The following is an 18,917-nucleotide window of genomic DNA, read 5'->3' as shown; positions in this document are numbered from 1 at the left end:
AAGAGGAAGAAACCTTGAGAGGAACCCGACTCAGAAGGGAACCCATCCTCATCTGGGTAACAACAGATAGTGTGAAAAAGTTCATTATGGATTTATATGAAGTCTGTATGGCCTTAGGAGCAGCCATAGTCTAAGCAGTCTGGAATTGGAGAAGATTTGAGCTCCATCCAGAGGCAGAAAGGATCAGGATCTCTAGTATCTCCATAAAATCATGTGTGGCTCGAGAGAAGGAGAGAGGGAGAGAAAAGATTATTAGGACTGGGAAGTAGTAAAATAGAATCTAGTCAGGTTAGGCTTGAGTAAACAAATATGTTTTCAGCCTAGACTTAAACACTGAGACTGTGTCTGAGTCCCGAACACTAATCGGAAGACTGTTCCATAACTGTGGGGCTCTATAAGAGAAAACTCTCCCCCTGCTGTAGCCTTCACTATTCGAGGTACCGTCAAATAGCCTGCATCTTTTGATCCAAGTAGGCATGGCGGATCATAGAAAACCAAAAGGTCGCTTAGATATTGTGGCGTGAGACCGTTTAGTGCTTTATAAGTTAATAACAGTATTTTATAGTTAATGCGAGATTTTACTGGGAGCCAATGCAGTATTGATAATATTGGTGTGATATGGTCGTATCTTCTGGTTCTAGTTAGGACTCTAGCAGCTGCATTCTGGACTAACTGGAGTTTGTTTATATTCCTACTGGAACATCCAGACAGTAAGGCATTACAGTAATCTAATCTAGAGGTGACGAAAGCATGAACTACTATTTCTGCATCATGTAGTGACAATATATTTCTTATCTTAGAAATATTTCTGAGATGAAAGAAGACTATCCTAGTAATATTATCTACATGAGCATCAAATGGAGTTGGAGCTGGAGTCAATAATCACTCCAAGGTCTTTAACTGCTGTACATGTTGAAACAGAAAGTCCATCCAGAGTAACCATGTGATCAGAAAGATTATTTCTAGCTACACGTGATCCTAAGGTTGAATGTATTACATTCAACCTTAAACCAATTCTACCAACAAATTCATCTTTGGCATATCTCTATGACCAATCATATCTAGTCAGAATGTAGGGCTAACACCGACTAAAGATTTTCTTAGACTAGTAGTCATTCATAAAGGCCATTAGTTGACTAATCAAACATTTATAACATTAATTTAATTACAGTGTTGGCTGCGAAGTTGATAGTGCGGAGACATCTCCGCAGTATAGCGGATGAGCCTAGAGAGAAATGCACGTTAAGTTAAACATTCACCACTTTTTTTTTTTTTTCCTGGAACTAACTGACCAATGAACATTTAGTCGACCAAGCCTCTTCTAGTCGACTAAGGATTAGTTGATTATTAGGGGGCAGCCCTGTCAGTATGCATGTTAATTGGATCGTAATTTTAACAACCTAAAATGACCATGCTTGATTCACAGTTAAGTAGATCAAGGAATATAAACGGTAACAATAAAAAAAAAGATTTTTTTAAAATAATAACTGTACACAGGAAGCTAATGTAATTAATGTAGATAAAGTTCAATATAGGAAATGCATCTCTATGTAACGATATAAAAAAAAAAAGAAAAAAAAAAAAAAAAAAACACAATTTCAACAAGACAAAGGAAATGGTGGTGGCTAAAATGCACTTTTAAGAGAGAAAGCTACAAAATGAGGAAACCTGCATGCCATGCCTTGAAACTTGAAAGTCTTTTCTGCAAAAGATCATGGGTAGTTAGAGAACAGAAGTCCTCACAGTCTGCAAGCTTACTCTTGTTTTTAAACATCATTAAGTCCAGTCCATTTAGGCATGGGAAAGGGGTCTGGAGTACTGTGGGCTTCAGGGGGGATGGGGTAAGCCTACAGGAAGAGAACGCCCTTTCCTGCCCTCTGGGCTGGTCTCAGTGAGGCGTGACTGGGGTAACCTCAAAAACCTTATACTGACCAAGTAATATAGCAACAGATCTCAATGGAGGTTTTATGAAAGAAAAACAGGTTACATGAGAGATAGAAAGATGGAAAGAGAGAAAAAAAAAAGAGAGAGAAAGAAAAGAAAGTAAGAAAAAAGGTAAGCAAGTCCTGAAAAAGAGAATCTAGTGTCCAGGGGTTTAAAACTACTACAGAGGATGGTCTCCATGGTTAGACACAAAGTTGTGGAAAAAAGACAGACAGAACACTACTTTTATCTTCCTAAAGTGGGAAACAAAACACTGCTTTCTTCCGGCTAGGGGATGAAACATCCCAGAGGTACCTAATCTCTAGAAACTCTGGATAATTGTCATTTGGAGAAGAAATTAACTAAATCTAACCAGTCATATCTTTTTGACTAAAGAAATTGTTTGCCTCATACACCGAAATATATACTCACTGGCCACTTTATTAGGAATGTCTGTACCTCTGCTCATTCATGCAATTCCCCAATCAGCCAATAACATGGTACAATGAAGTTAAATGCAAAAAAAACTAAATAAATATAATCATGTGGATATAAGTCCTTCAGTAGACACTAGAATGGAGAACAATGATCTTGGTGACCGTGGCATGGTTGTTAGAAAGAAAAAGAAAAAAAATCCACTTAGCAGTCCTGTGGGTGGAAACGCCTTGCTGATGAGGAGAATGGCCAGCCTACTTCAAGCTGACAGGAAGTCTATGGTAGAGCTGCAACAACTAATCATCGATTATGAAAATCGTTGTCTGCGAATCTCATTATGGATTCGTTGGTCTGCATGCGGCACATTTACTCATTATGTTACTTCTGTTCTGGAAAACACGCATCAGAGAGTAAATACTAAAGTTGTGTCCCAAATGACGTAGTATACACTTACATGATGCACTATGTATTCTACCGTCTAGTGTGTGAATTTTAGAAAGGTAATATCGTCTGTTTATCATCTGAAGTATGAGCTGTTTCCCAGTCAGTGGCACATGACCTCATACACATACGTAACTTGGCTTACTAGTTTATGGTAAGCCAAATAAACACTGTTGACAACCGTGTTCAGCAAAAAGCATCTCAGAACGCACAACCTTGTGGAAGACCATATCAGGTTCAACGCCCGTCAGCCAAGAACAGGAATCCGAAACTACACTGAGCACTGGTTCACCGAAACTGAACTGTTGATGGTTGGAAAGTATGTCACCTGGTCGAACGAATCTCAATTTCTGCTGCAAAATGCAACCAGTACAGATAGCATTTCAAAACCTCAACACACCCCCCTGGTGTGCATGATTTTTTATATTGCAGCTACGGTTGCAACGGTATGAGATTTTCATGGTATGATAATCTTAGAAAATAACCATGGTTTCATAGTATACGCCATTATTATCATCATCATCATCATCATCATCATCATCAAAAATGACTCTTATAGGAATTAAAACAGAAGGCATTTTTTTTTGGTTGAACAAATGCATTTTTATAATTGAAACTTGAAATATTTTTAACAGAAATGTGTGTAAAATATTTCTCCCTTTCGAAAATAAATGCAATAAATAAAATAAATAAGTAATCTCCCATTAGAACAAAAGAAATTAGGAGGAAAAAAAAAGGAGCAAGACCTGCTGTGGATTTGTGTGCAACAATTTTTGTTGGTAAAAAACAAAAACAGACAATACTGAGTGTTAGCATAGCATGTAAAATTAACTACTAAATGAAATATAACATCAGCTGTGTGAGCTTTTAAAATGATGTCCTATGATTATGAACATATACTGTAGGTGCGTCACAGTCAGACTTCTACTGTCTGTACCTTTAACACGCACACACACACACACACAGAGAGAGAGAGAGATTGGGGTGAGTAACCATGTTTCATCCACATATTTGTGTGAGAATTTTGGGATATCGCATTTAAAAAAATAAATAAATAAAAATGCTGGATGGAAATGCCAGATGTAAATAAAATCTCCAAAATGCGCATAAAAACATATGTGCTCAATTGACGTGGATAATTTCTTTACTCGACAAGAGGAGATGCACATAAACTTTGGAAACACATTTACAGAATAAATAGGCGTGTTCGACTGGCACCCTGTCCAGGGTGTACCCCGCCTTGCGCCCCATGATCCCTGGGATAAGCTCCTGGTTTCCCTGTGACCCTGGAAAGGATAAGCGGTATAGAAGATGGATGGATAGGTGTGCTCGACTTCGGCTGTGGCTGGATGTAACCGATCGGCGAGAGTTGCTGCTTGCAGTCGGGGGAGGAGTTGAAAACAGAGCAGTCAAGTCAGACACTTTCTGCTTCCCGGAATGACGCTCACGCGGTGTTTACTTTCTTCATCACAGATGAAGTGGATTAAAGATATAATATTTCCCAGATAAACAGACGTCTGAATTTTACGTGTAGCAACCCGAAACACTTTTCACTGAATAGGTTAGGTTAATACAGTGCCTGTATGTACAAGAAGAAAGTTCAACATAAGCCTGAATTTTTTAAAAACCAATAAAGTGGGGACTTTTTCATTTTGATAAACATGACCCAATATAATATTACACAAAAAGTTTTTACTGTTATAAAAATACGGATTTGTGAGCCTTAGCGGAACTGAAGGTGTCAGAATAAACATGAAAACCATGTCTTGGTCATCGATGAGTCTGGCCAATCATGAAATAGCGGTGATCAGCGCTCGTGCAGCCACTCTGGAGAAGCTGTGCTGGCTGAGGGAGCCGGCTGCTCTCGTATCGCCATCGCGGTACTTTGATGCTATTCGCCACAGTGACAAGGCGTTGGCACAGTCTCAAGTTGAACAAAAATTCTAACCAGCATGCACTGCTTCAAGGTCAGCCACATGAAGTCAAACACACCTAATTTCTCAATGCGCCTCAACAAATCATGTGATTGGATAATTGGCTGATGTGATTGGACAGTCAATGCACGTGCCCCACTTATACAGTGCGACGGCAATGCGTTTTTCTGTCGGAACTGGGGTGCGCTGGGTCTCATAACTGCACTAACCAGCGGACCAATCCCGTTGCATAGCATCTGAAATGTTGTTTTTGTCATTCTGAAATGTTGAGCTAAAGTCCATCATCGAAATGATTTGGTATAATAACCTCCCAGAACTATCTCACACGATTCCCTTCCCAAATATCCGCCTCCGATCGCAAGATAACATGAGGTTTGTGACAGCATTTCGTCTGCGTGCTCTGAAGCACAAGTTATTTATTGTATTGGAACAAAGAGCCACAGTGGCTTCACCAGTTTCAACAACTTCCATTTGTATTGATACTTTGAGCCAGTTTCACCCGAAGTGACTATTTTGTTCTCTTGAACACATGAAACGGTGCTTTATTCCCAAATTCCAATTTTCCGAGATTCCAAACTGGAACAGCTTGGATGGAAACATGGCTGGTATGTGTGTTTGTAAGTCAGAGGTTACCGAACAGACAGACGACGCAGATGTAGCTGGGAACTGGGATATGAGAAATTATTTCGATGGTGCATTTTATGATTGAGGTTTAAATATTCACTTTTTTTTCCCCTTAAGGGATTAAAGTTATTAACGGAACATATCCCTTGATCGGTTTTATTGTTTTAACAAACTGGATATCCATCCCCGAGGACAACCCACCCTTTTGTTTTTGGGATCTCCATGTTGCCGATTTTAATTTCTTTTTCGGCGGGGGATGGAGATTGGTGATACCAGCCTTGCTTCTTTCTGACATTTTCACCACACTGTGTGTGTGTGTGTGTGTGTGGAGCAAACTGACTAATCTGACAGGCAGTCGAGGACTAAAAGAGAAGCACAGGTGAGATTCTCTGTGCGTTTGCTCCACCCCCCATACCATAAATAAGCAAATGTACATGGTATGATAACCATAAATTTTCAGACTTTGAAACTGGCAACCCTAATCTCCACACAGTCTGTCATGCATTATTCCTCACTTATCAAATTCAAACGGAAATTCCAAAAATGTATTTATAAAATGCCTGGACAAATACCATGTATTTTATTTTCTAAATAATGTCTAATTATAACTGAATAATGGTCTGGGGAAAACAACAAAATACAAAAAGCTTTCAAATATACAACGGGGAAAAAATCCTGTAAAATATGCTACAAAGTTGCCAGAGGAAAGCTGATAACTGTATAAAGAACACCCATCTATACTTCTGTAGATGCAATTGCAACAAAACTTCTTATATTTCGTGTTACTTGCATGCTTCCATGCCCATCAATCATACCAGAATTATACTAATTTAATGATATTACACAGTGGAATTTATGTCCACACTATTTTTCCTTAGCTGTTCAATATAAGTTACTGATCTTGAATTTAAATAAAGAAAAATACAGATGTTTGTCTCAAGTTTTATTATTTGGCTTACTCATAAATATTCATTCTGAAACAGACCCCTGGCTACCATTGCACACTGATGTCCCTCTACATGTAGCAGGCATAATAATGTATATGGAAAATTGTAGAAACAGAGGCTCTCTTTTAGAGGCACTTTTAAAGAAACAAAACAGGAAATGCAACAAAAATAGTTGTTGTGTGTTGCATATCTCTCTCCCCCACACACACACACACACACACACACACACACACACACACAAGTTGATAGCAATCTCAAAGAAGTGCAAACAAGCACCAATTAGCATGTAATGGCTTTTTATCAGCTTGAGAATCAGTCTAGCCTAAACTGCATTCTCTACCAGTTAAACTTAAACACCAGGCTAATGTTAGCATAGTAATAACAGCTTGATTGTTTAGGGTCAAGGAATGCCAGTCCTTTTAGAGCAAAAAAATGCTTCACAGAAGTTGCAAAAAAACACAATAACATACAAATGGATTTGTTTGCATGGCTGAACCAATGACTGTTGATTTAAGTTGCTTTATATTTAGAGTACAGCTTTGTGTAAGCATTGAAGCTATAAGGTATAGTAAATACAGAAAGGTAATGGCTTAATATATTAAAATAATGACTTCTAAATACTTTGGCAGCCTACTTAAGTGGTCCACTCTTCCATCCATCCATCCATCTTCTACCGCTTTATCCTTTTCAGGGTCACGGGGAACCTGGAGCCTATCCCAGGGAGCATCGGGGACAAGGCGGGGTCCACCCTGGACAGGGTGTCAATCCATCACAGGGCACAATCACATACACACTCACACACCCATTCATACACTACAGACACTTTAGACGCACCAATCAGCCTACCATGCATGTCTTTGGACTGGGGGAGGAAACCGGAATACCCGGAGGAAACCCCCGCAGCACGGGGAGAACATGCAAACTCCGTGGTCCACTCTTCGAGGACTTAATCACGACAGTAATATCATAACCAACTTTTAAACTTTGACTGCAGACCATTTTGGAGTGCCAATCAGAGATTATGCTCATCTCTGTTTAGATAAGATTTTAAAAATTATAAAATGTGTCGGGAAATGTTTAAAAAAAAAAAAAATTTTTCAAATAAAAATATTTTTTTTTTTAAAACACATGGGTGTGATTTGGCTAGGTGTCCACAAACCTTTAACCATATAGTATAAATGAGACACTTGTTGAATAATGTTGAGACTACTGTCAAAAATATAGATTTTTTCAATAAACAACGATTCTGAATATTTTAAACGGTTTCGATATTCATTTTCCGCAGTATCGATACACTGATACCAGCTGCGCTTTCTTGCTCTCTCTCATCTCCGTCAACAACGCCCACATAGCCCCGCCTCCTCTCACTCACAGTGCTGTCTTCTCGTCACTCGTCTCATTCACGCTGGTTGAATAACGTTTTGTTATGTTGTTAGTAAGATGGCAAGATGAAAGACACTCATTTTTACTTGAAAATACATATGATTGCACTGTTTTTTTTAGTTGCACATTTGCCTTTTGAATGTGTGACGATCTCTTTTCAACAAAACGTTGTGCCAATTTTTCCCTCTGCTATCAATAATGGGGATCAAATATTTATATTGTTCAAGGTATTGTATTCAAGTTAGAAATTCCAGTATCGTGACAACACTAGTTGAAAAACATGAACAATTCGACGACAAGTGAGGAAAACACCACCAGCGCTTTCGCAGAAAACAAACGTCTCAACACCAGTCACCCGAACACAAGCAGAACGCTTTAAAAACTGCCAGCAGCAAGAGTCGGGCGGAAAAGTGTTTATAGCTAAAACACTAAACATCCACATGTGTGGCTTTGCTAATAAGACCAAAATGAAATGATAGTGTGGTATTGCCATATTAAAAGCTGGGTAAAAAGTTGCTGACATGACACTAGCATTCCTTTTTAAAGACTGGGAAGAAAACCCAGTGCCAAATGGTTCTTACCCCCAAATTAACCAGCCAGAAACACTCCCCAACCCATACCCAATCACCATCTGCCCAGGTGTGAACCTTATGTCACTTGAGCACTTTTCACATAAACTACTCAAAACCTGCTGGCAAAAAGCAGTCACTATATAATGTTTAGAAAAAGGTTACCAGCCTCCACATACACCATAAAGTGTAAATGATACTCAAAGTAAATTCATGGGGAAACAGCAGTGAATAGAAAAAGCTATTTCTAGAAACGTGCACGCAAAACACACATGAATGCCCAAACGATAGCATTATGATGATACGTTAATTTGAACGTAATTTGATTTCTGAGCCTGTAGCCATTTCTTGCTATCATTTAGGCAGTCGTCTCTCAGTCATTCCTGAAATGTACACAAACAGGCTTCTTATGGCACGACTATGAATTTTTAACTAAACATTTTGGTCATATGCTTTAAAATCACAATAATTATAATTATTAACGATGTATATGATACAAGTCTATGAAATGGAGAAGAAGAAAAAAAGACAGCAAATTCTGATTTGTTATATGTTATCTAACACCAAACAGATATTGTTGAGGTCATAGCATCCTAAGAAAATGATCTCATCTGCAGCTAATTATGGAATGGGCAGCACTGTGGCAAAGCACTGTTACCAACTCCAGAGTCCCCAGTTCAGGTCTGAGTTTCACATGTTTCTGGGCAGCAGCATAGAGCAAACGGTGTTCAGGTCCACTGAGCAGACAGGGCTTAAAAACTGGCCAAAGAATCCTCTGATTTTTTGCTGAATCTCTACTGTAATTGCCTGGCTGGAGTCTGAATAAAGCATTGGGTAATATTAAGGTGCACTGCCATCTTATTGTACTTTTTGGATTCAGAAGCCACACTTAAATAACTGTATGGATGACTTGGGATGTGTCTTCTGCCTTATTTTAAATATCCATAAGAGTTAACGAAAGGAAATTGAATTCACTAGAGGGGGAAAATTAAGTGGGTTTCACACGTTTTCATGTTCCTCTTCATTCATCCCCACTGGCTAAGTAAATTGCCCTTAGGTGTGAATGTGTGCATGCATGGTACCCTGCAAGGGACTGGGATCTCTTTCAAGCTGTAACCCCTACTCATGCCCAGAGTTTCCAGGACAGGGATTCACCATGACCGGGACAAAGCAGTTACCAGCTTGGCTCCATTAGCTATGGTTCCATGTTACTTACTGTATAACAGTATGAGCTCTCACACAGAGCATTACATTTTATATATTTTAATTCACTGGCAGAAATATCTCTACTGACCATCTGATTATTATAAACATGCATTACCGCTGTGATCACATAACATCTGTTAATCCAATGAGATGTTTTACTTCTAAATTTGTTAGATACAACATTCACAAGGTTTGAATTTTAACTGGCACCACAGCCTACTCTGCTACAGCAGGGCTACAGGCTGAAATACTGAGCTGACATTCCGATATTCAATAAAGCTTTTCCATTCAGTATTTACGTTCATTATTTCTCTATATAATGTCTATCAAGCACAAGCATGAGTGCCGCGACAGACATTTAATTCCAGCGGGAAATGATACTTAACTATGCCGCATAACGAAAGCTTAATTTTCCCCCTCTAGTGAATACATTTCCCTTCGTTAACTCTTATGGATATTTAAAATAAGGCAGAAGACACATCCCAAGTCATTCATCCAGTTATTTAAGTGTGGATCCTGAATTCTGAATCCCAAAAGTACAATAAGATGGCAGTGCATCTCAATATTACCCAATGCTTTATTCAGACAACAGCCATGCAATTACAATAGATTCAGCTAAAAAAAAAAAAAATATCAGATGCTGCTCTAGCCACTTTTTAAGCCCTGTCTGAATGGCCTACCAGAACCCCATTTGCTATCCCGAGCAGCTACGCTGCTGTCCAGAAATCACTGGCCAAAAGATGATGAAAGCAGTTACTACTGGGAAACTGGCACTGGAGAACTGCATAGCTTGCTTAAACAGCTGGCTTTGTTTCCACTGTGAAAAGATATATATATACAGTTAGGGCTGGGCGCTACAGCTACAAAATGTATCACGATATAATGTTTCATATCATTCAGTATCGATAATTATTGATTTTTTTTTTTTTTTTAAACAAAGACCACTAGGAAAAAAAAAGTTTGATTTTAACAACTGTATTTTAATTTACCCATTTTACTAAATGTTTTGGGAAAATGCAACTTAAATGGGCGTGGATGGCTGTGTGAAGAAGGGAGGGGGAAGGAAAAGGCAGGGGAGGAAGAGGGGGCGAACCTTCAGAACACTCCCAATAAAGATGGATTGGGACAAAGTTTGCAGTGCCAGCAGTATGCAGAGCTTTGATGAGGTAGAGGTCTTCTCTCCTGAATCCACAGGGCTAAATGAAGTCCTCTGCCCTGTCTATTTGAACCACTGGCGTGACTATGGAGGAAAACAAAAAACCGGAGGCAGCACGGATGGAAGTGTCGGAATGGTAGATAGCCAATATGCTCGTGCTTTTCACGAATAAAAAGGCGAAGGCTCTTCCCTTCTACATGGACTCTTGTTGCATAGTTTTGCAATCAATGGCCCGTCGGTCCCCGTTGAGCTTTAAGCAGTTTAATTAGCTCAAAATGCAAGTAAAACCATCTTGTTTAAAAATGTGACACATACCTCATTTGAAGGGATGGAAAAGTCCTCGGGACTGAGTACCACATCATTATGTAGACGCAAACTGCTTTCATGAGCAAGTCTGAAGTCCACCTTTCTCCAATTCTCTCTCCCGAGAAAACACACACGAACTCTTACACCACTGAAACAAACTCATTTGAACGCCTCGCTCATCTACTACATGAGTAGGAGAGCACCACGTGCTGTCATGAATAATTAAGAGACAGCATCTTCTCATAGGGTAAGAACACGCAGTCTCATGAATAATTATGAGACACCGACACGTCCTCGACGTACTGTAGTACATTGCCACGTCACCGCCTGTGACATGTGACAAGATTTTAAACCCGGAAGATGAAAATAGCGGGGAAAAGTTTCAAATTAACCAGCTTTCTACTACAATTATAATTAACGGATGCTAAGATTGTCTTTTATGATGTGTGACACGAACACCTCTGTTAAAATCTCAGAAAATATAGTTTAGTGTTTCATGACGCTTTAAGGCAAACAACAAATAATTTTAGCAGTCAAAAACAAAACAGAATTTAAACAAATATCTTCTCTTATATCTTATATGAAGATTAAACAAATAAGTGTTAAAGAAACTCTTGAACTTAATAAATAAAATGTTACAAAATGTGTGCAATGTAAAAGGCAAACTTTAAGGGAGATCATCGCTGCATTATAACGCAGAATGTGACTCCTGGTGCTCTGGTTTGTGCTCAGCCTGTTAGCACAGTTAGCCTAGCTTCGTATAAAACTTCCACTTTAACGCTTACTTCCGGATAACGCTGTGCTGAGGGCCGCATCTGACGACTCAAGCTCCTACTCTGAGGACACTCGCTGTCCTCCCCAGAGCCAACATTTTAAACAGAAAACACAAAAAGCGGCAAAATGTCACATTTCTTCCTTGCCCGCTGTTCAGAGTCGCACATGTGTGGAGCGCGTGTGCACTACAAGTCTCTCGCAGCTTGTTACTCCGTACTTGGCTGGGACGTTTTTTTTTTTTGCAAAGCTCTCTCACACACACACACACACACACACACACACACACACACACAAAAAGGTGTTCTGATGTTGGTCAGACGAAAAGAAACCAGAAAAACTGCCACACCGGCGAGCTGAGGTGACCTTTTTCAATATCTCCTCGACAGGCACTGCACTCATTTTCGCGTGTGTTCTGATGTTACATGGTGATGACGCAACGAACCCCACAGATACGCAACTTATTATTGGCTGTTTACTTGTCACACGTAGCACACTCCTTTATCAAGGCAGATGATAGGCTGTTTATGATCCAGGGACGGCGCACGCTTGAGGGTTGTTCATGCAACCAAACTTCATGTCTGTTTACATTTTATCGAGCGTTATACCGAACATTTTTCCTATCGTTACCGATAAAGGTGTACCGTCTGTAAATACCGATACCGTTTTATCGCCCAGCCCTATATACAGTCATGGATTATTGCAGAACAGAAGAAAATGACATTAAAGCTAAAGGGATTCCTGAAACCATGACCAGGTTAAGCATGTTCAGGTTCCAACATAGGGTATGAAAAAAATGCTTTTAAAATAATTAAAACATTACAATTACCCCATTTTAACCTTGTCAGAACAATTTATATCACATACTACATTGTGGAGCCGTTTCTGTTGATCTGAAACACGTCACTTTCAGAATTTAATGTAATCACAAAAGCATTTCCTGCCAAAGGATATATGCACCTCAGCACGACACCTACAAATCGAGATTTCAGTGCCGTGTGAAGCTTAATTACGACGCTTTTTTCATTTGATCAGTGTACCTCAGGTCACCTATTAATCATCAAAACAAATAAGTGATTAGGTAGAAACATGATGTCAAAAATCCCAGGCACATTCCTGAGGAGCAAAGTAGGAGGCAAGGTTATACAGAAAATGTTTGTTTCCTTAGAATGTCATTTACAACCAATTTAACTCTGTTCAAATGAAAACGATCATTGTTTTTTCCAATAAATGGGTTAAAAAAAAAAAAACGTATTCCAAACAAACATGTATCTAAGTGTGCTTCAGAACAACTGAGCACCAGGCAAGGTTTGTGCCCAAGAATATGACTGAGCACTGTACAAGGCCAATTTGACCTGCTGTGACTCAGCACATGTGTCCTTTACCACAAGAGAGTGTACACTCATAAGGACAGGGGCCCATTATTCAAACCTGCTGTTCCAGACAGTGAAACAGTCTCTCAATAGTACAGGGAAACCTACTCTCTATTGCTTCAGCCACTGAACAGTCTTATCCCTATTAACCCTTGAAACAACAAATTCTTGTGTTTTCACAAAACTTCCCTTCAGAGTATAGCCAGCTTCCAACTGGACACAGGATGCTAATGTACAATCGTGCACAAAATAAAAATATCACAAGGAAAATTTGAGCTTCCTAAAACAGGTAACACTTACAGACACTAAAACGCTAAGAGCTTGGCAGCCCATACACCCTTATCCAAAAGGATCTTCAATTTCAGAAAATAAACAGCTTAATACACACATGAACAATAATATTAAACAGAATATTAAAAATCAAACCTGGGCAAGACTAGTAGAAGAGGATAGACACAAACAAAAGGGACACATCTCTGTATAGTGAGGACATATTGACCATGAACCCTAAAGAAATATTGATTCCTCATTTAATCTAGGAGTGTGACAATGACCAGATTACATAATGTATCATGGGTCAGGGCCAAATCATCCACGATGAAATACGCACATGTGACGTTCACATTTAACGAAGTCAACCCCTCCAGGATTTCACAATTTTTCAAAATGACCTCTGCAGATTTGGGCCAAGACACATCATGTGATATCATCGCAACGTGGATTTAGCCAACGCCCTCTTTGATTCACATGCAACACACGAGTACAGCTAAAAGGTCTCATTTTCCAACATCACTGCAAAAGACCGTGCAGAACAATTTTGCCAATTCAAATAATTTTCCACAAAAAAAAAGAACAAATAACTGCATGCTGCATCGCAATGTTTTTTTTTTTTTTTTTGAAAAGCTGCAGCAAAATCAAGTATTTTGACCGCAATTATCACACAAAAAAAAAACTCGAAATCCTGCTTCGACTGACAAGTACATTAGCAGGAAAATACACCCCTCCTAAATTAATGATAAATAGGGAGAAAGTGGGAAGGAATGCATGGTTACAAATGAAAAAAGCATTTCATTAGGCATGATCCAAATGGTCTTGATTCAAGCTACAAAAGAGCACTTGTTATTTAAATGTAAAAGATATAATAAAGACTCTCAGCACTTTCTATCTCTGCGCCTTCTGATACAATGCCCATTTTGTAAGTTGCTACTGCCAAACAAATGGGCTTCTTCTAAAGGAATAAATGTAAATGAAAAATATTTCAATTGCAAAATATTCTTTTCCCACCCCAGTGAGAATTTAATACGATGTTTAGACCCTGATCTCTGACCTACTCCTGCTAAAGAGCTCTCCCTCCTTATCTACATGCTATGTAGACAGAGTGGAATGTGCTACTCCTACACATAATGAATGACTTTTCCCTAATCCTTTAACTAGGGATACGAATTTGTACTCAGAATCCAGTGTTTTTTTCTAAACAAGCCAATATTTCTTCCTTAAAGCATAGATATTTGACAACACAGACAGCTAAACATGTTTAGCTCTAGAGAATAAGCAGATACATTGCAATTCAGTATACTCTTCAGAAACATAAGAACCCTTACAGACAGGCTCTGCTATGACAAAAGAGTCGAAATGTGCAGTTTGCAAAGTTTACAAATGTGTGAACCCTGCCCTCAAGCGGTCTTCTTAAGCGGTCACCACACTGCTTAATTAAAAATTAGTTAGGTAGCATCATACAGCTAAAATGGAGTATCGTATGGCGTATCTGGAGTATCTTTGGAGTACCTTTGTATCACAAAGGAGTATCTTTGGACTATCTTTGTATGCAAGGAGTGTTGTGAAAGAGTGCAATAGAAAGTACTAGGAAATTCTAGAGCTGATTCTGCATGGCAGAGGTTTCAAACAGCTGGCTAAGGGATGATTGGAACAATTCCAACTTTCTGTATTTTTGAAAACTCCCAACAACCACAACACAGAAGAGTCCCAAAAGCCACGGGCACAAAAAAAAAACAACTCCGTTCACACAGAAGCAGATTCACACATGAAAATAAAATAAATTTTAAAACTAAAAAGTGTTTAATCCACTCAACTTCACTGAAATGTTTGTCATCGGTGTAAAAATGTATGAGAAATATGACAAAGATGTGATTGAATAGAATACGGTGGACTAGATTCAATCATTCTTTCTGTCTGGAAAACAGGCTTCAAACATATGTACAAAAAAAAAAAAAACTGTTACATGGAATATTCTTGTGAACCCCGGTGAAAACGTTTGTTTTTGCGCACAATGCCCTTTGAAAATTTATAGTTGGGATGAAGTAATGGTAGTGAGAGCAGCTGCTACTTTCTGTGATTTCATAGCTCATGAGAGTGAGAGAGTGTGGGTGGGGGTTGCATGGCCTGAAATATAGGAGTTGGGTGAGGGGTTTTAAAACCCATGTAAAATGACATTAGCAGAGGTCCACAAAAAAAATAAAAAAAAGGAGATTTACATCATATAACCTTCACTTTGTATTCTAAACCGACAGCCAGTTCACAGGACAAACGGTTATTGCAAATGTCTAGGCAATGTGTCACCGAGTCTCATAGGAAAAACCCAAAGAAAACATGACGTATTAAAATCTGATCTGAGCTTGGGGTCTTACTCATTATAACAATGAGTCACACTGGCGCCAAGGCATCCCAGTCTGTCCTGCAAGGGAGGACAGTGACTGAGCTGTATGATAGAACACTTCTAAAAAATCAGATTCCACATCGAAATGAGACGTGTGCGAGTTATCATTTACACACAAGAAGTTCCAAGTAATATGTGTGTCTCCATCCTTTATCCAAGGCCTTTTTGTGGAAATGTGGGCAATATTCTCCTTCAGTATGAATAAGTAAGTACAATCAGGGGCAATTACCAAAGCACTCCGAATTCCCTTCTCAAGAGCTGAATCATTTTTCCTGCCGTTGACGTCAAACCTTCCCCCTTTCCATGTACTAAATATGGCTTGAAACACTGACATATGCCGTTATTAGGCAGGCAGAAATAACGGGGTTGTTTTTTAAAAGGTCTGCCTATGCACAATTCAGTGTTGTGTATCATCCTGAACAAACAGTGCAGGAAAGTTTTAAGAGACTGCTCGTCTCCAGCTGTGAAGGCAGGCTTTCATCTATATGGCTTTTCACATATTGAGTTTGGATTCAAAACAACAATTGGGGACTCTTCTGTGGTGTAGGATATATATACCCTCTCTGAGGTCTGATCACTGAGGCTCCCACACACAGTTTAGTCAAGTTCTGGCATTTGTAAACTATTTTATTTTTGCAGACGTTTCAAAGATTAGGACGGTGAGAACTGAATTTACATTATTGAATTTACAAAACTGAATTTACAATTATACATTATACACACACACATATATATATATATATATATATATATATATACATACATACATACATACATACATACACACACACACACACACACACACACACACACACACACATACATGCTTTAATGGATGTATAGCTTATATACTAAACGTTATCAATATGAAGTTCTCATTAACAAGCATTAAACTAAAACAAAAGTGACCTGAAGAAACTGAACTGAAAAGTAAACTTACCGGGTCGACTGTGCCATATAAAAGTCCACAGAATAACCAAAATAGCTGCCCGCGGGTCCGGTGTATACCGACGGGTTCTCTATGTCTAAGTTGAACGCGCCGGTCCAGGGGAGAAGGTACGCGATGAAGAGTGAGCAGCACATATGGAGTAAAGTTTCCTCCGGGGTTGAGCGGTGCTCTGTGGAACCCATGATACTCGAGGTGTCAGTCCACCTAACGAAGAAAACTCGTCCGTTTCTTCTCAACAAAGGTGGCGGGTCAAATGGCGTCCTACTCAGCTGGTACAACTACAAGAACCTATACAAATCTCATATCCTTTCACACGTTGTTCAACGCGACCCTTAAAGTAGAATCTGAGTTTCTCGTACTTTCGGTCCACTGTGGTTCTCTACCGTCTGCTTCCTCCGGTCCTTTCTCTCTTAATTGTGATCATATTGGGGGCGTGGTGATGTGCTGCGTGTGGGCGGAGCTACAAGTGGGTAGGATGTGCTGATGGAGGAAGCCTGGCGGAAGCATTCGTGTATTTTAGTTATATACACGTCACATTAAATAACAGTCTTTTCTTTAGTGTACTTAATAAATATACTTAATATACTCAGTGGTTTTTCTTTGATTTGAATTTGTTGCTTTTGATTTCGAAATTTTAACCCTAAATGCAAACCTAAAAAAAGAACAGTAGCAGCACACAAAAAAAAAAAAAAAACAACAACAGATTTTATTGTGTATTAGGTCAAAGGTGGAGCATCCGGGATCTCCAGAGAAATGTGGGAAGAGTGGTCAATCACACCAACAAATAAAAAGAAAAAAAAATAATGTTAGACTCAAATGGTGAGTTTTTGGCAGATTACTGTTAAATACTCCATTCAAAAGCTGCTAGATGCTCTGAAAGCATCTACACAATATGGCCAAAAGTATGTGGACACCTGAACAGCACACCATATTTGGGCTTTCCCCAGACTGTTGCTACAAAGGTGGAAGCACACAATAGTCTAGCTTCACTGAAATTATGGGGCCTAACCCAAACCTGTTCCAGCAGTGTCCCTGTGCATAAAGTGAGATCCATGAAGACAAGGTTGGTGTGGGGAAAACGCGAGGGGGCTGCACAGAGCCCTGACCTCAGCCCCATCCTGCTGAAAAAAAAACAGCTAAAACCAGCCTAGGCTGGTTGGCTGGTCTTGGCTGGCCTCCCAGCTTGGTCATAGCTGGTAGAGCAGGCTGGTTTTAGAGATGTTTTGGCCACTTTTTTTGTAGCTGGTCAGGCTGGTCTTAGCTGGTCACTGTTGGTCAGGCTGGTCTTAGCTGGTCAGTGTTGGTGGTCAGGCTGGTCTTAGCTGGTCAGTGTTGGTAGTCAGGCTGGTCTTAGCTGGTCACTGTTGGTGAGGCTGGTCTTAGCTGGGCAGTGTTGGTCAGGCTGGTCTTAGCTAGACAGTGTTGGTGGTCAGGCTGGTCTTAGCTGGTCACTGTTGGTCAGGCTGGTCATAGCTAACTAGACTTAACTGCTGATGTTGGCTGGGTAACATGTTGACTAGTTCATTTTATAAAAAAAAAAAAAAAAAATGCTAAAGAATCACTGATTGATCTGATTGACAGTCTGTTTGATTAACTGATCACATGACGTATTCTATTTTTCCTGTCACTGGGTGTTGCGAAATATACTTTAAATAATCTTCATGAACACAAGCAACCATTCAAACAATTTGTTCTTTATTTGTTCTTGCAGCCCCTTCAAAAAGAACAAAAACATGCAACCCTGATCTTTGCTCTAAAAACTATGTACAAAATAATTAATTAGCATAATTAAAACTATTTCAACAATTGTAATTGTATTTAAATTGTAACAATGAACAATGACAATAGACAGACTTACAGACACATTACTCGTTTTCATGTTTCCTTTCTTTTTTATAATGTTCACGTTGTATCAACATGTATTTTGTGGATATGTCATACCCCACTAGCTTCTCCCTCTTCTCTCTCTCGCTCTTTTCAGGTTCCTTGGGTTTGCGCCAGTTACTGAAGCAGACTTGAAAATAAAAAGACAAATAATTTATATTATTAATGTGTCTCTTTTGTTAGTAAAACTAGTTAGAAAGGCAAACCATAGTGTCAGATGTAGTCTTTTTTTTTTTTGTATATTTGTCCTTTTTTAAATAAACATATTTATTGTTCATATAAATATCTAGATATTTTATTGATCAATAAGTGATTAGGTGAGTATAAATGGATGAATATGAA

The 18,917-nt window shown here is 39.1% G+C and overlaps 1 protein-coding gene across 1 annotated transcript in view; it reads right to left on the bottom strand.

Annotated features, from left to right (window-relative positions):
* Positions 1-16,873, bottom strand: part of itga5 (integrin, alpha 5 (fibronectin receptor, alpha polypeptide)) — a 70,619-nt gene extending 53,746 nt beyond the window's left edge. The window contains exon 1 of the mRNA XM_053643547.1: positions 16,683-16,873. Within this exon, the coding sequence (XP_053499522.1) occupies positions 16,683-16,873 (191 nt within the window). The remainder of the gene's footprint in view (positions 1-16,682) is intronic.
* Positions 16,874-18,917: the final 2,044 nt, after the last annotated feature.

This window comes from Ictalurus furcatus, chromosome 15 (assembly GCF_023375685.1).
Source record: "Ictalurus furcatus strain D&B chromosome 15, Billie_1.0, whole genome shotgun sequence".
In the NCBI taxonomy this organism is placed as follows: Eukaryota; Metazoa; Chordata; class Actinopteri; order Siluriformes; family Ictaluridae; genus Ictalurus; species Ictalurus furcatus.
Note: the sequence above shows the minus strand (reverse complement) of the source record. Positions and strands in the feature narration are given on the sequence as shown.